Source organism: Helianthus annuus, chromosome 12, assembly GCF_002127325.2.
Source record: "Helianthus annuus cultivar XRQ/B chromosome 12, HanXRQr2.0-SUNRISE, whole genome shotgun sequence".
NCBI classification, from domain to species: domain Eukaryota; kingdom Viridiplantae; phylum Streptophyta; class Magnoliopsida; order Asterales; family Asteraceae; genus Helianthus; species Helianthus annuus.
This window is the reverse complement of record NC_035444.2, coordinates 15641373-15669289: the sequence shown is the minus strand read 5'-3', so window position 1 is coordinate 15669289 and position 27917 is coordinate 15641373. Positions and strand designations below refer to the sequence as shown.

The 27917-nt window shown below is 33.6% G+C and overlaps 2 protein-coding genes across 3 annotated transcripts; both read left to right on the top strand.

Moving 5' to 3' along the window:
* The first annotated feature begins 1291 nt into the window (after positions 1-1291).
* LOC110904576 (nucleolar complex protein 2 homolog) lies at positions 1292-8813 on the top strand. Of its 2 annotated transcripts, none has more exons than XM_022150420.2 (12): positions 1292-1553; positions 1948-2005; positions 2794-2902; positions 2993-3044; positions 3195-3289; positions 3379-3444; positions 4597-5085; positions 5953-6579; positions 7073-7279; positions 7648-7737; positions 7826-7908; positions 8547-8813. In XM_022150420.2, the coding sequence occupies exons 1-12, from the start codon at positions 1445-1447 to the stop codon at positions 8647-8649; spliced, it is 2088 nt and encodes a 695-aa protein (XP_022006112.1). In that variant the 5' UTR covers positions 1292-1444; the 3' UTR covers positions 8650-8813. The 2 variants fall into 2 exon arrangements, with proteins under 2 accessions (XP_022006112.1, XP_022006111.1); XM_022150419.2 differs by having other exon boundaries at positions 1945-2005.
* A 2913-nt stretch (positions 8814-11726) lies between these two features.
* Positions 11727-19857, top strand: LOC110904578 (protein MLN51 homolog). The gene is made up of 11 exons (XM_022150421.2): positions 11727-12324; positions 15659-15761; positions 15835-16031; positions 16123-16733; positions 17328-17439; positions 17957-18094; positions 18234-18289; positions 18370-18421; positions 18518-18681; positions 19397-19487; positions 19568-19857. The coding sequence occupies exons 1-9, from the start codon at positions 11873-11875 to the stop codon at positions 18543-18545; spliced, it is 1749 nt and encodes a 582-aa protein (XP_022006113.1). The 5' UTR covers positions 11727-11872; the 3' UTR covers positions 18546-18681; positions 19397-19487; positions 19568-19857.
* The last annotated feature ends 8060 nt before the right edge of the window (positions 19858-27917 follow it).

Here is a 27917-nt window from a genome sequence, read left to right as displayed (position 1 = left end):
ACTCGACTCAAATAAGATTCAGGTTAATCAATGTCGGGTTTATTTAGGCTTTGTTAATCGATACACGGATTTTAAAATATAAGTTGCAATGCATACTTTACATATTAACTTAACAAAACATAATTATTAATAATTAAACAACACAAAATGTCAAATAAAAACACTCCCAACAAGACATTCGTTCAAACCCATGCATTAAACATATATATTAACTTAAAAACCTCAAATGCAATAAGGAAAAAACTATATCGTATCAACCAATCGTATAAACAAAAAAGAAAACGTCAAATCGTATCAACCAAACCGAATCTTTTTAGTCGATCAAACAATGAAACAAAACATCATGTTCACAACAAAACATATGGGATGAAATTTAGTCTTTTCTGGGATTAGGTATATATAAATACAGTAGACAATTTTTATGTAATTTGTGTTAATCGAGTCAACCTGATTCACAATTTTTTAACCCAATTACCGAACTGAATACTACTTTCCGGGTTCCATCTTGTTCGGGTTAATCAAGTAACACCATAATCGCGTTCGATAAGTTTTATTCGAGTCGGTTTTTGAGTTTTGGTTAAAAAAAACACTCACAGTAATAAACAGGTTAAAACAAGAAAAAAAAATGATTCTAGTTCTAACTAAAAACCAAACCAAATTCAAATTCAATTTAGTTAAAAAATGCCCCCATTCGGTTTGGTTTTCTATTACAACAAAAGAAAATTAAATTAAGTCCATGATCTTAAATTCAATTCGTTCAGTGATTAATTTTATTTATGTAGTTTATTATTAAATTTAATAAACAACAACAACAATACTACTACTACTACTACTACTACTAATAATAATAATAATAATAATAATAATAATAATAATAATAAGAGTTAAATGTCATTTTAGTACCTGTAGTTTAGGCCATTTTGTTAGTTTAGTCCAAAGGTTTCATTTTTCGCATGTGGTCCAAAAAGGTTTTAACGTTGACATTTTAGTCTACTGGGTTAACTTCATCCATTTTTTATTAACGAGAAGAGTAATTCGGTCATTTTATATGTAATTTTGTTAACTAAAAGGACAATTCGGTCATATAAAAATGACCGAATTGCCCTTCTCATTAACAGAGAAAATAGATGAAATTAACCCAGTGGACTAAAATGGCTACCTTTTCGAACTTATAGACGAAAAATGAAACATTTGGATTAAATTGGCAAAATATCTTAAACCACATGGACTAAAATGGTATCTAACCCTAAAAATAAAGAAAAGAAACTAACGGGTCGAATTCACCCGATTCGTTTTGATCTAATTCGATCGAGACACTAAACCCTTAAAAAAACTGTCGCCGCACAAACGCTGCCAAAACCCTTGTTGGAGCCTTCAATCCGATTTTGTTCAATCCGTAACTGTAAATTTACGTAGAAATTTGTAGAATCTAACTCTCGGATTGATGGGGAAGCTTGGGAAGAAAGCTCGTAAGTTTGCAAAGAAGAATCTTCCGTCTGTGCTTAAACAACGGAGAAAAAACAAGATCGTCTTCAAGAAACGACCCTCAAAAAGTAATTTCTCTTTAATATCTCATAGCATACACATTTATTGTACAGTTTGTTGATTATTTGTTGATATAGTTGTGGAATTAGAAGTGCAATGTTAGTTAGGGTTTGTTGAATGTTGATTAATAATAATAATAATATTGTGTTTGTTTTTGTGGATGGAGATGAAGTTTTGTATGCAGTTTGCTTATTGAGTGTACTTGAAAGTAGATACTGATTTGTGTTAAGGTTTTTTTTTTTTATTTTTTTTTTTATTTTTTTATTTTTTTAGCCTAATATTAAATTTTAATATTATGTAAATGAAACAATTTATTTACATCGAAATAGAAGGCAAACGGGCTACACGCTTTGCCGCTAGCTCTTTGATTAATATTAAGCTTTTGATGTTTCGCTGCAGAAGATAAAAATGATGGTGCGGTAAAAGAAGTAGTGAAGGCAGCAGAGTTGTCTAATGGAAGGTAAGACTGTAAAGTTATGGTATTTGTGAGAACGAAGAGCAGTGTTTCGGGTTTATTTTTCGTTTATATGTGTATTTCTTGGTTTACTGTATTTTAGCTCATCTTGTTGCTGCCTGTTTGAGTTTGTTTATATGATTGATTACTGTGTCGTTTTTGAAGGTACTGGGGGTTTATTGTATTGTTTTTTAAAAATTTATGTTGTGCGTCTGCGGTCTCGGTTTGATTTTTTTTTTTGCCAGCAAAGTTGATCGGGTTGGGTTGTAGGGGTTTACTTTTTAACTAATTAATGTTTAGCTAATTTTTTGGTTAGTTGGTTTGCAAGTCGTAGTTTGATCAAACAAATCACATTAGTAACTAAGTTCTATACATCCAATGTTAATTCTTTAGTGATTTTAGCAACTAGGTTTATTGCCCAGAAAGTTTTAATTTATAATCGGTTAGTACCTCTATTCGTGAAATTTTAGTAATATCAATACATGCGATTATTTTTTAAAAAACAAATCGTACGGTTAGGGCAGATATACTTTATGATATCTGAAACACTTTCATCTGTTGCGTTGTGTGGTCTTGCTTTTGAGCAGTTGTATAGGAAGGAACTCCAATTTTTTTTTTTTTTTTTTTTTTTTTTTTTTTTTTTTTAAGTAGATGTTAGTAACTTAGTATGATCCAAAAATCAACACCTTGATGTTATAAAACACTTACAACCTTCTTATGATTAACAAAGAGAAGATACATTTTGATGTTAATTTATATATTCTTTGTGTTTTAACTTTTAATATGACTATCAGGAATTCTGACAAAGAAGTCACCGTGACTACTTCTTTCGATGCATTATTTTCCGAGGATGACGATACCATGGTTCTATATGATTCTGACAGTGACGGCTATCTTTCAGAGGTTAAAACTTACCTAACTTTGCAGTGTTAGTTATTACTTCACAATGAAAACTTTCGTATGCTTATTTTATGTTAAAATAATAAACAATAGGATCCAAGCTGTGGAGATCTGGTGGGAAATGACGATGATGTTACTTTAGAAGGTTAGTAGTTTTTATTATTTACCATTTTGTCGAGTCTAGTGTTTTTACCTTTTTTCACGACTACGTTCTACTTGCTACTTTGACTCGGTTGACTTTCATCTTCATGTTACGTTTTTTATTCTGGTTTTAACCGGTTAGTTTGTTTTGTAGATGCCGAGCATAAGCGGACTTTGTCTGTTAACAATCAAAAAGTTTATGAAGAACTTGCAGCACAGAAGAAATTATTGGATAAATTGAAGAAAAAAGTGAGTACATTTTTTTTTTTCAAATTCAACAGAAGTACGCATGTTTCAATGTATGCGTTCTAAAACATTTTATTATATAAATTTTTCAGGACAAGAAGTTTGTTAAGTTTTTAGAAAGCTACAATAAGGGAGAGATATCCGAAAATCAGGAGATGGTAAGACTTCATTACTCACAATGTCTTTTTTTAACTAATAGAACTAGGTTATAACCCCGTGTATTACACGGGTTAAGTAAATAAAAAATCAAATAGTTAATAACGAAGATATACAATTATAAAATGATATTTTTAAGACGATTTTTTGATATCCAAACAAAATTTTGTGTCATGTATGATCAAAACTTGTGATGTTTGTCAAGTTTATAAATATGAAAGCATTTGAACCATCGATTAGAATACAGACTGTATCATCGACTTTTTCACGAGTTTTAACAGTCATGTGAACATACATTTAATAACCCAAGTTTTATTTAAATAATAGTGGTCTTAATTTATTAGTTCTAAAAAAAATGTTGAAATGTTCAGATAAGGCATATAGTAATTATTCAATTATATAAACTTATATCAAAAAAATAATGTTTCAATTTAAATTAATTAGATAAGTACAAATTATCGGTAATTATTAAATTATATAACTTTAAAATTTAAATATGGACGTGAGTTGCATCTTAAGAGGATGGTTATTTTTTGATAAATTTATCAGTATGATAAATGTAATTATTCTTCTTCTTGCATTTTAAACATATATTAAATTTAAGAGTGAAATGCACAAAGAAGGCGGGTATTGATGAGGGAGTTGCAAGTGGTGAGGGTGAGGGTGGGGTAGGGCTACTTGAGTTAACTTTATCTTTTAATATTTTTTTAATATAATAAGGGCATTAAGGTTATTTCACACCCACTTAACTGAGAAAACTAACCACCATCCACTCCAGGGACTATCCGAGTAACAAATTGTCAAAACCACAGGGAGCACCGGTGTAATATCCAAAAGTTGGGGACTATATGTGTCATTTTACAAAACCACAGGGACTATTCGTGCATTTTACTCTAAATTTAATAATTTAAAGTAAATAATAATTATCTACAATTAAGGAATTAGGATATAATTTCTAACGTAGTAATTAATATAAATAAATAATAAGATATTTTATGGAACTTTATCCATAATTTCTTAAATTTTAATAATTTAAATTAAATATTAGTTATATATAATTAATGATGGTCTAGAATAATGACAAGTGTCCCTTTATTGGTTTCTTTTATTATATAGTATAGATTATTGATACGCAACACGTTTTTTTGTAACAGTATTCTGATGAAGATGACGATCATATGGAGTTAGATGATACAACGACAACTAAATATAAAGTATTGACATCTTCAGTTATAGGCAAGTGGAGTAAACTAGTTACAGAAGGCCACAACGAGCCGGCTTTAATAAATCTAATAAACGCATATCGAGCTGCGTGTCATTTTGGTCCAGAAGAAACTGGCCCCACAATTCAAGACAGTGAGACCTTCTGCAACGTATATACGTTCATGCTATCTGAAGCTGATAATATATTTAGGGTTTTGTTAAAGATTCCTATTAATTGCAAAAAAGAGACGTTATTGGAATTGAAGAATACCTCAAGATGGAAAAAAGTTCAACCGATGATCAAGTCGTATTTTAGGAGTACGTTGTTTCTTTTGAAGCAGGTCACTGATTCGGAGATTTTGGCTTTCTCGATTACCCGTTTACGGGCATCTATTGTGTTTTTTGCCGCTTTTCCTTCTTTGCTAAACAGGCTTATTCAGGTAATTTAGTTATATTTAACAGAACTTTTTTTTTCGGTTTGTGTAAATGTGGTAAATTGACTAAGCACACTACTATATATAGAAATTAGATGTGGCAAAACAGGTGGTTTGTGTAACGGTTCTAAGTGCTTAAATTTTCTAAACTACTATATATAGAAACTAGTCGTGGTTACAATATTTGTATCATTTTAATTATAACAAGTGGGTTACCACCCGCGCTCCGCAGCGGGTACGAACCGTAGATAAAAATAAGCAAATCGCGAGAGTTAAATTTTTTTGAGTTAAGGGGTTAAACATGTCATTATTAAAGGTGAAGAGCTAAACATGTCATTATTTAAGTTGAGAGGCTAAAGTTGTTTATTATGAAAGTTGAGGGGGCTAAACATGACATTATTAAAGTTGAGGGGCTGAACATCTCATTGTTAAAGTTGAGAGGCTAAATTTGTTTGATGTAGTTAAGAGGCTAAACATGTCATTAAAGTTGAGGGATAAACATGTCATAATTAAAATTGAGGGGCTAAAGTTGTTTATTATTAAAGTTGTCGGGTGAAAGTTGTTTTAGTTGAAGGGCTAAAGATGTCATTATCAAAGTTGAAGGGCTAAACATGTCATTATTAAAGTTGAGGGGCTAAAATTGTTTAACGCCAAAGTTGGTTGATGGGACAACATAGCATATTTATAGTATATATAATGTTTTTTTATAAAATATTTTTAAGTCGATTAATGCGTTAAAAATACACCTTGGACTAACTGTGACCCAATCAACGCGTTTGACCCGTTAGTAATTGGTCAAAATTTCTATCTTTGTTATTTTAACGAAATCAAACTCTATAGCTTTTGATTCTTGTATATATATATATAATGCAGATTATAGTTCCGTTATGGGCGACAGGTGGCGGGACCCTTTCTGTTAGCTCTTCGCTTATATTACAAGATGTGGTGTCCGTATGCGGCTCTAACCACTTCGACGCCTGCTTTATTAAAACATACAAAGCCTATATTTCTCGATGCAGGAACATCGAAACCGTCGACACAAAACATATCGAATTCCTTCGTGATTCCTTCATCAACTTATGCTCTCTCGATTTGGAAAAATCTTCTAATAAGGCACTCGTCTCCATACAACAGCTTACTAATATATTGAAGCACGCGAGGCAACAGGAAAATAAGGAAGCAATTAAGAAAATATACAGCTGGCAGTACGTCCAGTGCATTGATATATGGGTTCTCTTTATTTCAGCAAACGTAAACGAATGTGACGTTCAGTCTTTGTTGTATGCAATGATCCAGCTTATAAATGGAGTAGCTTGCTTATTTCCGGGCCCCAAATATTTCCCGTTGAGGATACGATGCGTTCAGTGGTTAAACAAACTTTCGAGTTCTTGTGGAGTTTTTATTCCGGTTGCTTCATTAATTTTGGATATGGTCGAGTATAAAGTCAACAAGGAGGGTGGTAAATCTAGAAAACGTGTTAAGTTGGCATCAGATTTAAAGGTTAGTGGGTGATTATTTGTAGAGTAAAATGTCATTTTCGTCCCAGAGGTTTGGCCAGTTTTGCGACTTTCGTTCGACGGTTTGTTTTCTTCGCATCTGGATCCAAAAGGTTTGGAATCTTGCCATTTTCATCCGGCTCGTTAACTCCATCCATTTTCCTCCGTTAAGTCAGGGGTATTTCCGCCTCTTTTGTTAACTTAAAGGGTAATTCGGTCTTTTCACTTTATGTAAAAAGACCAATACCGCTGAAAAAGACCGAATTGCCCCTTAAGTTAACAAAAAAAAGACGGAAATACTGCTGACTTAACGGAGAAAATTGATGGTGTTAACGAGCCAGATCATATCTTTTGGAGCCAGATGCGAAAAACAAACTTTTGGATGAAAGTCACAAAACTGGCCAAATCTCAAGGAAGAAAATGACATCTTACTCTTATTTGTATGTTCTTATAATTGTCTACACACTTCTATCGTCTAAACATGATTCTATTTTCAGCTACCTAAATTTTGGTTGAAATCACAAAACTTTGTGGAGCAATGTGTAAATTCAGCAATTGAGCTGCTCGTAGTGCACTTCTTTCAGTGGAGCTACCACATTTCGTTTCCCGAATTAGCAGTCATTCCGCTTATCAGATTAAAGAAGTTTTATGAAAGAAGTACGGCTGAAAGTTTGAAACGTGTGGTGAAACGTCTTATGGACATGGTATTGTAATAATAATTTCTCGAAAGTATCTTTTAAATGGATCAATTTGGGTTGCGTTTTATTTCAACTGGGTCAAATATGTTAGATGGGTCAGACGGGTTTGAAGTTGTTTGAAGTAGTTTTAATGCATACAAATCTCCTGCGTTGTTTTATTCAAAGATTTGGATGATTGTTGTAGTGATATTTTATTACGTAATCATAAATAATGCATTAGTTATTTTAAGGATTTGTAAAACAAAATGGACAAAAAAGTGTTTGCGGGTCAATCCGACCTTACCTGGTTCGTGTCGACTGTCACAGAATTAATTTTTTCAACTTAACCAGTTTTGACCCGTTAGTATTTACTAAATCTTCTTTCTTTATTGCAGGTGGAACAGAATGTTGAGTTTGCGCAGAAGAAAAGGGATGATGTGGCATTTTCACCGAAAGACCATGAGTCTGTTGATCAATTTTTGCAGGTTCTTAATTTTTTTTTATCAGTTTAGTTTTGTTCTTATAATTTTTAAGCTGATTAAACAACTTTCTAAGTTTTGTTTTCTTGTGCAGTTTGAAAAAGGCACTTTGAATACTCCATTTACACAATATTATAAAAGTGTTATAGAAAAGTCTGCTTCGAAGACATCCACAAGGTGAAATTTACATGCTGATTATATTACATGTAGAGCCGTCAAGTTGGGTAATGGGTCAAAACAGGTTCGGGTTGAGTTGGCCCACAAACATTTTTACATCCATTTTATAAGCTTTTTCCTAGAAATAAGTTTTCTGAACAGTACGATAATCCATTTTTCAGAATATAACAATCTAAATATGCATTTAAGACGGACTTGGGACCACTATCAACATGTTTGGCCCGTTTGACCAGGGCCGGTCCTGAGAATTTGTGTACCCTGTTCGAGCTCGAAAAAATGTGCCCTTAGGCCTTAACGAAATTGGCTATTGGACTCCCTAAAGGTCTAAAACTAATGCCAAAGAGGTTAATAAATAATTAACCTAAACCATAAAAATGTTTTGTAAGGGGGCCTATGTTGGTGTTTGTATAGGTGTACCATATTAAAAACTATTTTACATATACATATCGGGTTTTTTTTCATAAAAAAACGTGCCCCTCGAAATATCGGGCCCTGGCTGGTGGTCCTACCTGACCACCCCCAGGGCCGGCCATGCGTTTCACGTACCCCCTTTAGCTAAACGTTTCGACGTAACCCATTTGGGATAAAATACATTCCACAACGGCCCAAATGACTTCTTTGTGTCTTGTTCTTTGTAGCCCGAAAGAACCAGAAAAAGTGAAGCGAAAGAAGACACAGAATGCAGGAGGTGACGTGGATGCCAATATTAAGGGAAAGAAAAGAAGAGTTGTGGAAACTTAGAATTATGATAAGAACTCATTTTTGTTTTATTTATGTTCTCTACTATGTTAGCTCCTATGTGTTTTACTTCTCGGAGAATTCCGTTTTTGTAACTGTTTTGTATTTTATGCACCTGAAGTTTATTTTTGAGACATTAATTCAAAATAGATTCACTTTTTATTTCATCTTCTATACATGGTACAACATTGTTGTTACTGGAGTTGGTTATATTTTGCGGGTTTACTGCGATGGGTAACGGGTGAAAACAGGTATTCTCCTTTTTGCCTTTCAAGGCACCTTCTATGTTCTATCTACCAAAGATGGCTCTCCTATATCCCAGCAGTTTTCACCTCCTATATCAACTTAAATGTTTCTATATTGGTTATATAGTTATATACGTATTTATCTTGTAAATCATTGACATGAGTGTCAGGGTGTTCATGTAGCTTCGCCTTTAAATGAGAATATTTACATGGTGCAGCCGAGTCCTGGGTAGGCTTTGTTAGATTGAGCAGCTAGTAGGGTTCTTGAGTTGGGATCCTAGTCCTTTTCTTGAACGACGTTGATTTACCAGGCCCGACATGTCCTTTCGAGCCCATATGTGGTAAACCTCTCCACAGGTGGTAAATACGTTTCGAATCCCCAACCTCTACCCTGCCTAAGCTCTAGCTCCCCCAGTTCCACTAATTGAGCTAGGCCTCATTGGCAGTTGGGATCCTAGAATAAAGCGAGTTTTTTTTTCCCAAACTAGTGTTGGTGAAAAAAATATTTACCATTTTGATGTTCTCTTAAATATATTTACCAAACTAGTGTTTTTTATTTATTTTGTACTTACCTTTTCTTTTAATTAACATATTATACTTTATTTATTCAGTCAATCTATTTTCTACTTTTTGTATTCTTTTTTTATTCATTCAATCCTTTTTTTAATCAATCAACCCATTATGGTGTTTTTTTAGTGTTTTTTACCAACTGATTCTTTTTTCAATCAACCCACGTCACAGATTAACTACAAAAATCATCCCAAATAAATATAAACAATGAAATAAGAAACATAAAATAACTAATCAAGTATTAAAACTTGATTTTATATTGGTCTTAATATCACATAAAGACGAAAAAATATCAAATAAAGTCGGTCGCTACCAGTCTCAATATAGTATACAATTAAAAATGTGAAATAAAAGCGAGTCGAGTACGGTCTCAATATAAAGCAAAATAAAAGTTTTAATCCAATTCATATTAAAAAAACGTTTGTTCAGTGAGGACAACCCTTTTTATCTCGTTTTGAATATAATGTAATACTATATACTATATATATTAAGCTGGCTTCATTATGTAAAACAAACCCACTTATAAACGTTTTTTAATTTATTCTACAAAAGACTATGAAATCCCACCATATAATCTTTTTGCTCGACTTGTTTTTCCATCACTAAACTATGAAATTGCATGCAAAGTGACAAAAGTCAACATTAAAACTACGTAATATTACTTATGCTTATTATATTACAACTTAATTTAAGATTTCAATCTTTGTATTTTACATAAGAATGATGAAATCCATGACTTGGTTTGTATTTTATATAAGAAGAATATGAATCTGATTCAATATTCAACTGAAATGTAAGTTTATCAAATGTTCGTGCTATTTATATATTACTTAATATATAAAATGTAACTACAATAACGAAATAAATGAATAAATAAAGTATAATATGTTAATTAAAAGAAAAGGTAAGTACAAAATAAATGAAAAACACTAGTTTGGTAAATATTTTTAAGAGAACACCAAAATGGTAAATATTTTTTTCACCAACACTAGTTTAGAAAAAAAACTCGAATAAATCCGGTAAGGTAATCTGGAAGCGGAGCTGCAACATGTACACATATTTGGAAAGTACAAACTATATTTTCAAGTTTCCAAAATTAATTTGAGATTTTCAAAATATTTAAAGGTACAAAGTGAGTATTGTACGTTTGAAAGCATTCATGGCGATTGTTTTCCACGAGCGCGATGATCATCACAATCATCGTCGTGAAACAAGCCCTTGCGACAGTGTTTCACGAGGCGCCCCGATCCCTCTTAAGTATGTTTAAAATTTTGATAAAAGAGGGTTATTTATTTTAAACTAGTTTAAAAAAATACACTTGGACCATGCGTTGTACTCCACGCCTTGGGCATGGAGGAAGCCGGTTAAGCAAGAATGTGACAACATTTTTTACCGTTTTGGCGCGTTAGTGGACGTCGAGGGGGTGTGGAGCTCTGGAGGCATGCTTCTAACCACCGGTGAAATGGGTGTTTTGTTACTGGATTTCAACGTTGCGTGGATCTTACGCCCGCAACACATGATCTTATATATACTTCTGTTAAATTTACCACATATACATTTCCCCTGATGGGGAATAGTGACTTCTGTGATTGGGCAAAAGTGGCGGCAGCCAACTAGGGTTTTTTTTTTTTTTTTTTAAGTTAGTATATCATAATTGAAAGCAAACTCTGAAACTCAAGTATTAAAATGCAATTTAGTGGAGGGGAATAGTGTCATACAGCTGTCTGTCATTTCCTCATTGGTATAACCAAATTATAATTTTGCCCTTTTTAAATTTACAGTTTGCTTTCTCATTGTTTTGTTTTTCCTTTACCAGCCAAATTACAGTTTTGCCCCCAGTTCGAATTTACAGTTTTGTCACTGTTTTTTTGATGTCAAATTACGATTTTGCCCCCAGTGTAAACTTATAGTCATGCCATCGTTTTAATTTTTTTTTACAAAACTATGATAGTGTTTTGTTTTAATTGGTTTACTGGTGTAATTTTTATTCGTGTCAGCCGACTGCCTGACACGCACTCATTTGTTTTCTTCCCAATTTAAAATTATAGTATTTCCATTGTGTTAGGTTCTTATTTTTTTGCAAAAGTATGGTAATGTTTTGTTTTAGTTGGTTGACTTGATGTAATTTTTTTTTAAATCATGTAATGAGTAGTATGTACACGTAACTGAAACACACACATACATGTTATAAGAGAGAAATATTCGGTTTAGTGACTTGTAACGCAAACTTGTGTGATGCATAAAACTGTTATGGTCCCTTATCTTCACACTCAAAATTTCCACCCAAATAAACAGTTGCCCTAGAAATACAATAGATATTCAGCACACACACACACACACACACTTGTTTCTTTGTTCCTTTCTTTCTTTTGATCTTGCGGTGTTAGTTAGGGTTTTTGTTCGTACGGTTCATGGCGGAAGAAGATGATTACGAGAGTGATCCGGAGCAGACAAACCTTTCTCTGCAGATGCGGCGGAGGACGGAGGCCAGTGATGATGAAGACGACGACGACGCTGACGTCAGTGATGCGAGGGTTAGGGAGACTGTCATCGACTCTAGGGTTTCGGATTATGAATCTGATGATCAAGGTGCACCTGCAGAATATAATGATGATGAAGATGAAGAAGAATTTGAATTACTTGAGGAGGAAGTTGAGGAAGATGAAGTTGAAGGTGTTATTGAGGGAAAATCTGTTGGAGTTGAAAGGGAGAATGATCATGTTGATCAGTATGATGATAATGTGAATGGAGGAGTGGAGGAGCAAGGGGAGAAGAAGGAGAATGAGCCGTTTGCTGTGCCGACGGCTGGGGCGTTTTATATGCATGATGATCGGTTTAGAGACCGTGCTCGCGGTAGACACAGGTGGTTTTTGTACTCAGTTTTGGTTTATATTTTGTTTCTACTGCATTGTTATGTGTAATTGGAATGGTTGTTGTATATTGTTCATTGTTGTAGCCTTAGGTTTACATGTTAGTTTAATCAGTCTGATTGTTGCAAGGATGTTTGAAGGAAATGGCATAAAAGCTGAATAATCATAATTTGTCTTACCTCTAGGTCTCTGGCCGTTGACATTTGCAGGTGCCGTGAAATTGTCAAAAAACATGTTATGAGTTATACCCCTTGTGAGTAGTATATAGGAATGGTAAGTTACAATGTCACGTTAGGTTAAGGTTTGGAGACACTTGGATGCTTTTTTTAGTGTGGTTGTAGAAGTGTAGCTTATTACTTTGGGTTGATAGAATACACTCTGTACTTGTGGTTAAACGACATTGAACTATGAAAGGGTGTTCTGACTCCTGACTCCTTAGGGCAATTATTATGCTAAGTTGCATGTTCCCATGATTAAGTTTGATATATGATGAGTCTATGCAGTTAATCTCAGAATATCGGTGTGCCATATCGGTCTATATCTCGGTGACCGATAATATCGGCGATAAATACCGATATATCGGTGTGCATATGATATATCGGTTGTCTCGCCGAGAATCTCGTTTGGGCCATTTTTCATGTTTCTTTTTACACAAAACCGCAGGGCACACCAAAAAAAACAGTTAACTCAAATTCTCGTTTGGGCCATTTTTTATGTTTCTTTTTACCGATATCTCACCGTGATAAACGATATCTCAAATATCGGTCCTTGACCGATAACCGATATTTTTCCGCATTAACTGCATAGTGATGAGTTGAAATATGATAGATGTTCTGCAAGAGTATAACTGGAAAGAAATTGAACTGTAACAACGTTTTGATAAGTTTTTACCTTTAACACCCATGTACAAAAGGTAAATATCCACATGTATAAACTAAAATAGTCAAAGCATCATTTACAAGAAATTTGTGTTTTTCCATTGTTACATTACAACATTATCAGATATCAACTACATTAAATCCACTAAGAAAAAGCATGTTATAATAAATTGGGATCTGTTTTGCTTTCACATAATTATAACTAGGTTATAACCCCGTGTATTACACGGGTTGAGTAAATAAATTTATATACTAAATAATAAAACATTATATTTTTAAAAACTTCCTTTATTGCACGGATTGAATAAATATAATTTTATATATTAAATAATAAAAAGTTATATATATAAGAACCATATTGTACGGGTTGAACTAATGTAATTTTATATACCAAATAAAAAAATTATATCTTTAAAACCAAATGTATTACACGGGTTGAATAAATGTAATATCGTTTACCAAATAATATAATAATACATCTTTAAAAAACCTCATTTATTACACGAGTTAAATAAATGTAATTTTATATACCAAATAACAAAAAAGTTAGTAAATGTAATTTTGGTGAAAATAAAAATATTTAATATATTAATACAAAGTTTGGTTTTCGTGATAAATAATTTGTTTTATTTAAAATGTTTAAAATTAACAATTTACAATTTCGGATAATATTTTATTAGAAAAATAGAAGAATGGTATTCGAAATTTAAAATAGGATAAAATTTAATATTAGCTCATTATTCATTTATTTAATTAAGATAAGTTTGGAAATGAGGCGAGAAAATCATAAAACAAAAATCTACAATGAACGACATGTGTTACACATTAATGTTTTATTATATAGTATACTATAGATAAAAATTTAGATTGATATAAATAGATTATTTTGTTGTAGCAAAATTTGTTGACGAAGTCTCAATAAATTTAACTCATTATTTAAAACTCCGTAAATGTATAAATGATAAATAATATTAGTTAGAGTAAATTATGATTTTGGCCCCTGTGATTATATCAATTTTACCCTTTTAGCCCAAAAAAGAATTTTTTAACATCTGAGCCCCCAACGTGTTTTTTTCTAACCCTTTTGGCCTCTAACACTAACCTCATCCATTAAATGTTAGGGGCCAAAAAGGTTAGAAAAAAGACGTTTGGGGCCAAAAAGGTTAGAAAAAAGACGTTAGGGGCCAAAAAGATTAGAAAAAAAGACGTTGGGGACTCAGATGTAAAAATTTCTTTTTGGGCTAAAAGAGTAAAAGTGATATAATCACAGGGGCCAAAATCATAATTTACTCTATTAGTTAAATAAATAATATTATAAATGAGAAGGAGATTAAACTAAATAATAATTATCTATAAGAAATTAAACTAAATAATATTTAGTAGGAGGATTATCTATAATTAATTAGAAAAGATTAAACTAAAATAATAATTACCTATAAAACATGGCCTAATATGATGACAAATGTCTCCAAAATGGTTTCTTTTATTATATAGTATATAGATAGCTATAGATATGGATATAGTATAGATTATAAAAAATTATAAAAATATAACAATATACAAAAAAGAAAACAATCATGATTTTGCCGAAAACCATAACAACTTTTAAATTTGTATATAGATAATTATATGTAAAAAATTAAATTATAACATAACAAATTTTCAATTTATATATAGATAATTATTATATGGATTTATACATCTGCCAAAGAGATATAAGAATTATAATTTCAAATCAAAATTAAATCAATAAGTTATAGATTAGATATAAAACACATTTTAGACTTTAGATTTACAATCAAAATAAAATTCTAATATAATATTTAAATCTTTTAAATTTTAAATTTAAAATTTATCAATAAATTATTGATGCCCTCATTGGATGACATGTGTCCCAAATCAGGTTTCTTTTATTATATAGTATAGATACGAGATGAGACATGATTCTTGTTAGCTAATTGGAGTTTTGAGTCACATTTTCGTTCTATGAAGTATGATCCTAACAGCACAGCTATGATTTCCCGTTTTGTTACAATCATTTTAAGATGCAATTGAATATGCACTATAGTTTGGTAGAAATTTGCAAACCAAGTGGAGATAAGGTAGTACACTAATACTGTGTTTTTTATTATTCAAATAGTTCCATCTTTGGTGTTCTGTAATTTGTATAGCCTTCAGCTCAGATATACGTGGAATTTCAACACCTTTTGTAGGAGAGATGTTTAGTATATTTTATAAAACATGAAGAACATGCATTGGAAACATATATTCTAGTGAATAAATTAATGCTTCAGCTTTCAAGATTAGCATACTGTTACTTGTTAGACATAACATAACCAAATTGTTTGTCTGTTGCATCTGCTTGATGAAAATTGTTATGCTACTGTGTGTTCTACATAACTAAACTTGAAACAATGTACTGTTTATAAAGTTCTATTTATAAATGTAGGCGAACTCTTGGCGGTAGGAAATTGTGGGAGTTGAGTGATGACAGCAAATGGGGCCATGACAAATTTGAAGAAATGACCACACAGGATAGGCATGACTATGAGGTGATCCATTGTTTTTGACCAACATGTCTTTATGTATATAACTTTCTTGTTCTAACATCTTCTATATCCTCAGCATAGAAGGGTTCCCAGGGGTCGTAATCGAGGTCGCGGTAGAAACCGAGGTGAAGGTCGTGGATCTTCTAAAAATTACAACAACAACAACAATAATAATAATAATCAAACTGGGCCAAAATCTGTAAGAGGTCGAGGCCCAAGAAGATATCAGTCTTCTACACAAGACACCTTTGAGGCTCCTGCACAAAGACGACAGTAAGTAGACACTAGACATCATGATACATAGTTTTTCAACTATTACTTGTATGATATGATTTGTTCGGCATTTGATTACTTCGTGCTATAGGCCTGCCAAAACAATGGAGACAACGTCTCATGCAAGTTCAGGAAGAGCGTCTGCCGCCACATCAGCATCAGAGCCCGCTCAAGTCACCGTTAGAAATAATGTTGGTGCGTCAAGTTTGAATTCTGCTTCTCCACCATTTTATCCTTCGGGTTCTACCAAAGATGCTCAAAGTGGATCACTTAATCGGGGTCCACGTCCTCCCGTCATGGCAGAAAATTATCCTATTTCTCAGTCCAATGTTTCACGGGGAAGAAATGTTTCGGTTTCATTAGGTATGGACAAGCTTCATATAGATGATTCAATCTCTAAGCCTCGAGTCCCGCAAGTGGCCTATCAACCGGTGTCATCTCATAACGTAAATAAGCGCAATCTCCAACCTTCTAGTCAGCAGTTTGGGGCTCGATCTGCTAGTGGGTCCCGAGCTTCTTCTTCGCCGAAAACATCCGGTCCTGCACATGGTCTTGAATCTGTAGATCTGGAATCTTCCGCAGAATCTAATGATTTTAAGACTGCAATGGTTGGAAAAGGAAAAGGCGGTATCACAAGCAATGGAATGAGCTCGTTTTCTTATGGTGATGAAAATTTTTCTGGAGCTTCATCATTTCTGCCAGGTAAACAACCATTAGATAACATTCTTTTTTTCGAATTTTTTTTAAGAGTAAAATTCCACTTTCGTCCCTGAGGTTTGGCCAGTTTTGCGACTTTTGTTCAAAGTTTTTTTTTTCCGCATCTGGATCTCAAAGGGTCAAAATCTTGCCATTTTCATCCGACTCGTTAACCCCATCCATTTTTCTCCATTAAATGAGGGGTATTTCTGTCTTTTTAGACATTTTTTATTAAAATGAAAAACACTATTAAAAAATAAAGATACACCTCTGTTGACTTTCTAGTTATGACTTTTCTTATAAACATTAACAAATAGGTAAAAGGATGAAAATACTTCTGACTTAACTTTAAAAAATGGATGGAGTTAATGAGTTGGATGAAAACTGCAAGACATCAAACCTTTTGGATCCAGATGCGAAAAAACAAACCTTTTTTCAAACCTTCTGGATCCAGATTGGAAAAAACAAACCTTTGGATGAAAGTCGCAAAAGTGGCCAAATCTCAGGGACGAAAATGACATTTTACTCTTCTTTTATTTCATTAGTTTCTTGGAGATGTAAGATGGCATTAATCTAATACTTTTGTGGATTGGTATGCAGTTATGCAATTTGCGGGCCAGCGTCCTCGTGGTCTCGGAGTTCCTGCTGTTGGCATGGCTTTTCCGGGCTATGTTGGTCAGCCCAATGGGATGGGAAATTCAGAGATGACATGGTACCAAAACTTAGTTTCGAGTAAAATGCCATTTTCGTCCCTGAGGTTTGGCCAGTTTTATGACTTTCGTCCAAAGGTTGGTTTTACGCACCTGGATCCAAAAGGTTTGAAATCTTGTCATTTTCATCCGGCTCGTTAACTCCATCCATTCTTTCCGTTAAGTCAGGAGTATTTTTGTTTTTTTGTTAACTCAAAGGGCAATTCTGTTTTTTTTCGCTTTATGTACAAACAGCTAGCATATTATTCAAACAACCGAATTGCCTTTTAAGTTAACAAAAAAGATGAAAATACCCCTGACTGAATGGAGAAAAATTGATAAAGAGTTAACGAGCCGGATGAAAATTGCAAGATTTGAAACCTTTTGGATCCAGATGCGAAAAAACAAACCCTTGGACGAAAGTCGCAGAACTGGCGAAACCTCAGGGACAAAAATGGCATTTTACTCCTTCAACTTTTTAAGCATAGTTTTAATATGTTTTGCTTTCTTAAGCTGAGTACTAAATCAATGTCATACTAGGTTACCTATTTTGGCTGGTGCCGCTGGAGCTTTAGGTGCTGCTGGACTAGGTGCACCATACCACCCGTATTTCACAATGGATGGCGCTTATAACACTCGTTCATCCGGCCAACCGGCTTCACTAGCTCCTCCTATAAAGTACTGCAATGTTTGCCGAAAGTTATTTTCAACAGTTTTTACTGTAGTTATTTGGTTTTTATTTGTTTTTTTGTTTTTGTTTTTTGGTTTTTTTTTTTTTTTTTTTTTTTTTTTTTTTTTTTTTTTTTTTTTTTTGCAGCAAAGACAGTAATATGGATAAATCTAGCAGTGAAGTGAAGCCTTCTCAGAAACCTGGTAAGACTTGATGCTGGTTTTCTAAACTACGTTTTATTAAATTCGTATTTATTAAGCAATTAGTTAAATTGTTTTGGCAGAGGTTGAAAAGGATGAGTTAAACTTAAGACAACGGCAAAACAAAGCTCGCAGGCAAGTTTGAGTATTTTAAGCATCTTTTTGGCTTTAGATTTTTTTTTTTTTTTTTTACAGAAGGATTGATTTTAGATGTTTTTGCTTTCTGTGCAGATACACTGAAATGAAGTTTGATAAGTGAAGTATGAAATAGGTCAAAAAGCTATTGAAATTGGCTGAGAAAGACCACTTTCCAACTGAAAAGTTCCTTGTTCTGAGTGCTACTTGTGGTGGTGCAGGCCACTTTGGGCGGCTGCTGTATTCCCCAATTATATACGGTAATCACCTTATTATAAATTTTCTTTCATGTTCTAGGAACAACTTACATAGAGATCTTAAACTACAAGCTTTTATTCTTTTAGTACACGTGAAAGTGTATGTCTGCAGACCATATGAACTAAGTAGTTAATGCGGTAAAATATCGGATATCGGTCAAGGACCGATATTTGAGAAATAGGTTATCTCGGTGGGATATCGGTAATTTTAGTATCTTTCAGAATTCAATATATAGCAATTTAACACCAACAATTTAGTATACTCTCCTACCGTTAACAAAAATTAACCTTTTTCAACTTGCAAAACACTAATAATTGTAGCAAGTAGGAACTTATTAAGACTTAAAACACCATTTAACACTAACAATTAACAATTAAGACATAAAACACTAATAGCAACAACAAGAAATATGAATGGTAGAACTCAGAAGAAAGGTATTGATATTGGGATGTGAGAATATCAGTGATATATCGGTCAAATATTGGTCAATATCACCGATAATATTGGTACTGGTATTCTGATGGATATTTGACACCGATATTTTACATGGGGACCAATAACCGATATATCACCGATATTAACTGAATAACTGCATAGCATATGAAAGTTAAACTATTTTGTCCATTTATGCCTGCTTTTGCAATTCATGGTCGTGTTTGTCATTAGACTGCATCTTGGATTTCTGGGACTGATTATAACGTTCGTGTTTACACGTAGGTATGTATTTGAAATGCCTGCTCATGCTGCATTCTCATAGTAAAAGAATGCAGTCTGACAGGTGGCAGGACTTTTTCTTTTTGGATGCGAGGTATAAAGAAAACCTCACGAGTCTTTGATTTTTAAATTTGACCGTAATTTGATTGTTGACGTGTTTCTTTCCAATTTCAGGTTTATTCTGGCTTGTTTCTATAACTTTTATTTGGTGAAAGTTTTTGGCAAGGCCCTCTATGTGGGTGAATAGTATAAAGACGAGATACCGAGCGGTGACTGTAGTTTAGTAAAACTTTTTTTTTCTAGCTGTATTTGTTTTTTTAACCTTTTGTACCTGTTTTACCTACTTTTGATGACTCTCATGTTTGGGGTTGAGTTGCCATGCAGCGTGTTTGGAGACGTGTTTTTGTTCATCTTTATCGTTCATGGGATGGATTTGCAATAAATGATAACTTTGTTCTTGTTCATTTTGATGATTGGGTCGTGTTAGGGGGTTGATTTTTCATCTAGTTAGAGCTCAATCTTATAGGCGCTTGAAGGGGTATGGTCCCAAAGAGCGTACTCGGACGTGCACTCAAGGGGCCATACTATCAAAGAAACTTTGCCGTCTAGATAGATCTAGAACAAACATTGAGTCACTGACAGACAGAGCTGGCGATGACGTGGGGCATCATTGACAACGGCATGGGGAACACACAAGACAACTAAGGAAAAGGACACCACATGGCACCAATCATTGGTCGGTCCCTGCCACAGAATCCCCACGAGATAGCAGAATCGTGCCAAGTCAGCCCTAGTACACATTAACGGTCCTGTCAGGGCAGACAAAACGTATATTCTCCAAGATCGACAGCTGGCGATGGCCCAACTGGCTCTTACCTTCTTCACAACCCTTCGGCTATAAATAGAGGACTTGTTCTACAGGTTTAAGGATCGCTTCTCTTGCTCTCTCACTTAATACACATTTATTTCCTCAAAACGAGTTCATATTTTCACGCCGGATGGTGGTTACAAGGAGAACCCCCAACCTCTCCTCCTTGTAACGAGTTCACTGGTGTTGTTTCGTTTTGCAAGATCGGTTGAATATAATCAAGCTTTCGTCGAGGAAAGGATCGGGATTAAACATTGTTGATGAGACAAATCATCTAAGCTTAACCTTGTGTTAACTTAGTGTTTTTTCATTGGCGCCCACCGCACTTATTGCACTCTTTTCATCCCTTTTGTTCTTTCCAAAGTTTCATCAAGGCTGGTCCAAGCCCTTCTTTTCCCACTTTCGGTGAACACACTCCATTTGGCACGATGGCGGACAATGCGCACGTCCAAAACCACCGGATGGACGAGCAAACCGGAGAAAACACAGATGCAGGGGGGTCACAAATGTCCTAGGTAGTCGATGAGTATCAAGCGCCCCACTCAATTTCTAATCCCAGTGCTCATGTGTGATGTTTTGAAGTTTGAAGTTGATCTTCCGATCTTTCATCTAGTTGATCAAGAACGTCTTTAATCAATATTTTGAAACTCACAAAACCGCAACTGGAAACTTCAAGTCGTGTGCATATTCAGTCAGTTGTAATGCGGTTATAATGTAGTTGGGATGCATCTCTTATTTTGAAAAATGCATTGGTAAATACTAAGTCTGGCTATAAAAACTCATTTGGGTTATTTGAGTTATTTTTGGTCATTTTAGAATTGAGGATGGGTCAGAATGGATTGGGAAATAATTAACGATGTGTCATGATGGGTTTTAAAATATTTATTTAAAATAATTTGTGGGTCAGGATGAGTATTACGCTGGGTAAGTGGGTAACCCCAAAAAGAGCATCACAGTCAGACTCTTCATCCTGTTTGAGTGTTCGTAGACGTTAGCCTTCAGAGCTGTGACTTCACAAGGAAAAAAATTAAAAACAATTCAAAAAATGGGAAAAATTTTAAAAATCTCAACAAAATTAAAAAAGTTAAAAAAATCAGAAAAATAAAAATTAAAAAACAAAAAAGTGTTAAAAAATTAAAAAATAAGAAAAAAATCAAGAACATAAAAAAATCTAAAAATTATATAAAAAGATAAAAAGAAGTCCGAAAAAATAAAATATTAAAAAAATGCAAAATACAAATATAAAAAAACTTAAAAATCATTAAAATTAGAAAATTTAAAAAATTAAAATATAAAAAGTTCAAAATAAACAAAACAAAGTTAGAAAACCAAAAAATCAAAAAATCAAAAAGTTGTAAATCTTTCTATACTAATAAACGAAAATCTTTTTTGGACACATGTCACTCTCTGGTGCTTTCTCACCTTATTTTCCTATTATCTCCCATATTAAATAATAATAATTTCAAACAAAATATTAGATAAGAATAAATATTTAGATAAGGATAAACGTTTGTTTTTATTATGATCATATTAAATAATAATAATACTATTAATTTTAAACAAAAGATTAGATAAGAATATAAACGTTTGTTTTTATTATAATCAATAGTAAATAATAATATTTTTTAAACAACTGAAATTAAGGTAAATTAGGAATTAAAGGTTCCTGTTTGATATATACTTAATAATTGTATTATTGTTTTTTTTTTCACTAGAATTAAATAATTATTCTAGGTCGGGCATATACTTCTATCAAATTGTAAATGTTTTTTACGCATCGCTATAAAGGTAGGCGTATTGTTATAATTGGTTTAAACATATCATTTATTGCACATTGCATCAACATGTAGAAAGAAAACCGTTTTTAAATATAACAATTCTATACTCCATTCAAAGAGAATTTAATTCTCGATTTTACGGTATAATTCATAAAAATGAATAAACGTATAAAAACTTGGGGATCAATCTCTATCTTTTTGTACCGTAAACTCTCTTGAATACAAATTTAAGATGAGTGTTTTCTTAATGAAATAAACAAATAAGCATGAACATGCATACAACCAAGGTGGTGTTTGTTTTTGGCCAGAAGCACTTCTGGCCACTTATGTCTGCGTCGCGCAGACGCGCGCAGACGTTTGAGGTCTGCAGCTTGTTTGTTTTCTGGAAGAGCTTCTCACCAAACAAGTCTGCCTCACCTCTTCCCCACGCAGACTTGAACTCATGTCTGCACACCTCTGTAGACCTCTTCTCTTCTCTCCCATTTCAAAACACACACATGAGACCTCTTCTCTGCACCACATCTCCACCACCACACCTCCACCACCACATCTCCGCCACCACATCTCCGCCACCAAATCCACCACCACATCTCCGCCACCCGACACCCCCAATCACCTCCTACCAAACCTACCCACCCCACAACCTCCGTTCTCCCTTAAGTGAACGGTCGGCCACCACCGGTTGGTGGTGGTGTACGGCGGCGACGGTACAGACAGCGAGGGAGAGGGAGATCGGAAGAGAGAGAGAAAGAACCCGATGAGAAAGAGAGGGAGATCGGAAGAGAGAGAGAGAAAGAACCCGATGAGAGAGAGAGACTGATTGATGAGAGAGAGAGACGAAGGAGAATGAGAGACGGCTGAATCGCCGTCTCCGACGACCAGAAACACCCTCACGGCGGCAGAACAGCGGCGGTGGTGGGGTATGACGGTGATGATGATGTCGATGATGATGATGATTATGTCGATGATGTCGATGATGATGATTCTGGTGGTTGCGACAGTGGATGGTTGTGGTGGTGGTGGTGGTGGTGGTGGATGGTTGTGGTAGGTGGTGGATGGTTGAAGGCAGAGAGAGAGAATAGTGTGGTGTGTAGTGTGTGTGTTGTCTGTGTGTTTAGAAGAGGATTTGTAGAAGAAGAAAAAAAAAACAAACCCTCTTCTCCTTGCAGACTGCAGACCTTTGGTCCACCTCTTCTCCTGCAGATGCCTGCAGATGTGATCCGCAGACTGAAGACCTTTTCCTGCAGAAAAAACAAACACCACCTAATTAAAATAACTCTATTGAATACAAATTTAAGATGAGTGTTTAATGAATGAAATAAACAAATAAGCATGAACGTGCATACAACTAACTAAAATAATTGTATCTCATAATTTGAATGTATCATAAAAACGGGATTCAACCCCATATAATACATGTGTTATTTATAATAAGTAAATAGTATATCATAGTTCATTTTTAGAAGATAAATATTGACGATTGTATGTGTTGATATATGACATTATACTTTATTCAACACGTGCAATATAAGAGTTTTTTAAAGATATATCTTTTTTATATTATTTATTATATAGAATTACATTTATGCAACCCGTGTAATACGCGGGGTTCTAACCTAATTTTAAATATTAAAAAAACACATTTGAACACACTTTCCCCAACATTGGTCACTTTTGAAACACATGTGTTTTATTTTTTTTAATTTGTTACTTAATTTATTATTTATTTATTTATTTATTTTGTTTCTAATTTTATTTACTTTTTTATTTTTTTTTAACTTTTTTTGGTTTTTAGAATGTTTTAAAATTTTGCATCTTTTTTTTGATTTTTTTTTGGATTTTTTAAATTATTATTTTTATTTATGAAGTCACAGTTGTGAAGGCTAACATCTGAGAACACTTTAACAGGATTAAAAGTTTGCCTATAATTCACTTATTAGTTTTTTTTTTTTTTTAATTTTTTGGATTTTTTATTATTTTATATTTTATTTTCTAGTTTTTAATTTCTTTTTAGTCAATCTTGATCGAAACTCATTCTGACCCAAACTCATATTGGCCTTTTTTTAATTTTGTTTTTTATGTTCTTTTTTATTTTTTTTACTTTTATTTTAGCTTTTTAATGTTTTAATTTATTATTTTTCTTTTTTTAATCTTTTAACTTTTTTTTTTTTACTGTGATGTGCTTTTTAATTTTTCTTTGATTCTTTTTATTTTGGATTTTTCTTATTTTATGGACTTCTTTTATTTGTTATTTTAATAATAGTTTTTTTAATCTTTTTAGCCTATTATGACTTAAACCGATTTTGACACAACCCCATCCTAGTCCAAACCTATCCTGACCTCTTTTGTAAAAAAAAAAAAAAAAATACTCATCCTAACCCAAACCTATTTTAACCCAAACCCTTCCTAACTCATTACCCAAACCTACCCAACCCACCTATTTTGCCACCCATAGTAAATAGTATCATATCATAAAATCTACTTTCCTTAACGTGTTGAGGTGATTTAGTTTCCGAATCATCTCAAACCATGTGACTCAGATCTTATATGACTGTTTGGTTTTCTCTATTTTGGTAGGTCTTTACTGCGCTTACAGAAATGTATTCCTTCAAGATTTCGATCAATTTTACTATGCTAAGCTTCAATGCTTGTAAAATCGGAGCAAATTGACCAGAACCTAGGGCTGGCAATAGATATCTGTATAAGACACGATTAAACCTATCTACTGAAAAAGTACACGACTTGGTTTTTTACTTTTTTAAAAAATAAATCAAATTAGGAGGCCATGATCCACATTTCTTCTCTTTAGTTCATAAAACATACAACTGTTTTATAGACATGAGATATAAAGTAGTTAAACAAGTTGTATAAGTATTCATGTTTAATATTTGTGTTATCCGTGTCGCCAGAGACCTGTTAAATGCGATAAAACATGATTTGTCAGCCCTACCAGAACCAAACTCATGGTTGGTACAATCTAGGCCACCACCTTTCCAAAACAGTTGTTTTTTTTTTCTATTTGGTTGACGAGTTATTTTTGCTTAAATAATGCTACTTTGCAAAACCTTTTAACAACTAGTGCTCATTCAAAATGTATTTCACAAGGTGACATTGCTAGTAGTGATGTAGCTTTGGTTGGTACGCATTGTAAGATATTTTAGATGGTGTAAGAGAATGTTATATATGATATTTCACAAAGATATACCACCATGATTCTTCAAAATAAACTCTATGAAGAATTCCATATATGTCTTCACCTTCAAGTTTAAAAGGAATTTTATAGGTTGACTTTGAAATTATCCAACATTTATTAAGGGTTTTCTCAATCATCCAAAACCCATAGCAACCCTAGTCTAGAAGTCTTGTATTACTTAGCGATTAAAGTTAATTTTATAGGTTAACTTTGAAATTATACTACACTTATTAAGGTTTTCTTCTCAGCTTCCTCGCTCATACCTCTAATCAAAAGTTATGTTGTTTCATAACCTCAAAACCGCCCTCGCCTACAGTACGAGGTGGCTTAGGGTACCAGTGACCCTAATCCCGACTACAAATGTTCAAATCGGTTGTATCAAGTTAATTTTTCCAAAGAACTACACTTGTCAACGAGTATTAACCAAAACAACGAAATTAATTAATGAGTATTAACTAAACTAATCTACGAGTACTTAACCAAAATAACTACATTAATCAACACTCATCAAACATAATGTAACAACTGTCACAAAAATCAATAATTAGGATAATAATTAGACAATAAGAAAACCCTAATTGAGACACCCAAGTAATTCTGCATTAGCCCTAAAATTTTCAGAACAATCGGAATCAGGATCAGGGCCCCTAAAACTCGAGGGGGGCAAACCCTAGTTGGACGTTTATCTAAAATAAACATTGTATAGATTTAATTGGTCCATTTCATTGACTCAGCTAGTCTAGTCCCACGCGTGGCAACCTATAGTCGGTTTATACCCCTTACGGACCGTAAGGGGTCAGGCTTACGGTCCGTAAGCTAGACCAAAATTTGGCTATAAATAGCCGACCTTGGGACTTAAACAGAGAAGTTGAAACGACGCTCAGAAGTCCTGTGTACGTCGAATTAGAGCTATAATACTACAATTAAACACACACGGGTCACCAAGTGCTGCCGCAATCAGGGTAATAACTCGATAGCTATTACGATTCAACGTCCGATCGATTATAACCATCCAACGATTGTCCGAGTGCTGCTCAAATTGAGCTTGTACTTTGATTATTCGTCGTGATTTCGACTTGAATATTTGAGTGCTGTTCGAATTCGGACTATGCTCTGTTATTCGTTGTGAATCCGATTGAATTATTAAGTATCGCACCTGTTAATCGATGCGAGGGTTTGATCTCGTGAATTGACGTAACGGCTGTATTAGTTACTAACCCGTTTGTGTGTGCATTATTGTTAAATTAGGAATAATCAAGGCTAATCAGTAAGGCTTATATCTTGCTCGTTAAATCTGCAATGTGAGTCATTCTCTTTTTATCAACTGTTTTACGATACTCCAAATTTATTTTCAAAAAGTTATAATTACAGGGACTAAGTCGTGGATATCTTGATTTATTGGTTAGTGGGGTATTGTGCACATTACTATTTCTCCCAGTTAGGTTCATTGACCTACTAAGGAGAAACGTCACTATTAGAGTTCATTGACCTAATAGTGGTATGAGCATCGTCACCATTGTGACTTGTCACCATTGTGACAGAAAGCCAGATAAAAATAAGATATGAACCATTGTAATCGCTCTTATGCTGTAATTTTATAACTATGGGTCATTTCCTAAAAAAACCTGAATGAACTCACTCAGTATTTCCCCGCTGACAAAACATTTTTCAAACATGTTTCAGGTGATCTGTTGTGAGCAAAGAAAAGTGCCAGGAAGCACTACCAGCTTAGAAAAGTGGTTCAGTGTAAATAAATAAAGAAACATGTTTTGAAAATAAAGATTTCCCGGAGAAATCACATTATTGTAAATTAGGGGATTTTATCCCTCAGTTATAAAACGGGCAGTTTTAAATTAAAATATAAAAGATCCTGTTTTAAAAAGACTTCCGCTGTCGCCTAAATTAAATACCACGGGATTTCTGTCCCACGGCTCCTGAAACAGGTCAAACCGGGTCGGGGGCCGTGACACATAACATTGATCAACAAGTATTAACCAAAATAACTAAACTAATCAATGATTATTAACTAAACTAATCAACGAGTATTTAACTAAAATAACTACACTAATCAATGCGTATTTAACAAGTATAATTACACCAATCAACGTGTGTTTAACTAAAATAACTACACTAATCAACACGCATTAATATAACACTAATGTGTCGTTAACTTTTTAACGAAAAAAACTAACGGTGTTAGCTCCAGGGACTCAGAGTGTAGCGCTTTTCAAATCACAGGGACGGAACTTTCTATTTCTGCAAAAGAGGAACTTAAGTTGTTTTTCGCCCTAAACCACAGGGACTCATATTGCACTTTACTCTAAGTAAAAATATTTAACTGATGTTAGTGTTTTTCCATAAGATGTCATGATGAATTTAATTGTATCAATAACTTAAAAAAAAAAAAACCTTATGCAAGACTGCATTAGAGCCTCTTGCTTCCTTTCCATTCATAGTTTTCATTCATGGCTAATAATGCAGTTGTTTTTGGTTAACAAAAGATTCAAGACTTGCATGATAAATTAAGGAGTTAATTACACAGATGAATCCTGTGATTTATAGCCAGTTTCACCTTTAGGTACTATTTTTTTTAATCAGGTTTAGGTTTTATGGTTTCAATTTTGTAACACATTTGGGTACTAACACCAAAATTGACCAATTATCTATTTTGGTGTTAGTACCCAA

Excerpts from the sequence above, each read along its gene's own strand:
- LOC110904576 (XM_022150419.2), top strand. The coding sequence starts at position 1,445 with ATGGGGAAGCTTGGGAAGAAAGCTCGTAAGTTTGCAAAGAAGAATCTT. Across the intron at positions 1,554-1,944 it reads CAAGAAACGACCCTCAAAAA|AAGATAAAAATGATGGTGCG; the intron begins GTAATTTCTCTT and ends GTTTCGCTGCAG. Across the intron at positions 3,445-4,596 it reads TATCCGAAAATCAGGAGATG|TATTCTGATGAAGATGACGA; the intron begins GTAAGACTTCAT and ends TTTTTGTAACAG.
- LOC110904578 (XM_022150421.2), top strand. The coding sequence starts at position 11,873 with ATGGCGGAAGAAGATGATTACGAGAGTGATCCGGAGCAGACAAACCTT. Across the intron at positions 15,762-15,834 it reads AGGATAGGCATGACTATGAG|CATAGAAGGGTTCCCAGGGG; the intron begins GTGATCCATTGT and ends CTATATCCTCAG. Across the intron at positions 17,440-17,956 it reads GGAAATTCAGAGATGACATG|GTTACCTATTTTGGCTGGTG; the intron begins GTACCAAAACTT and ends ATGTCATACTAG.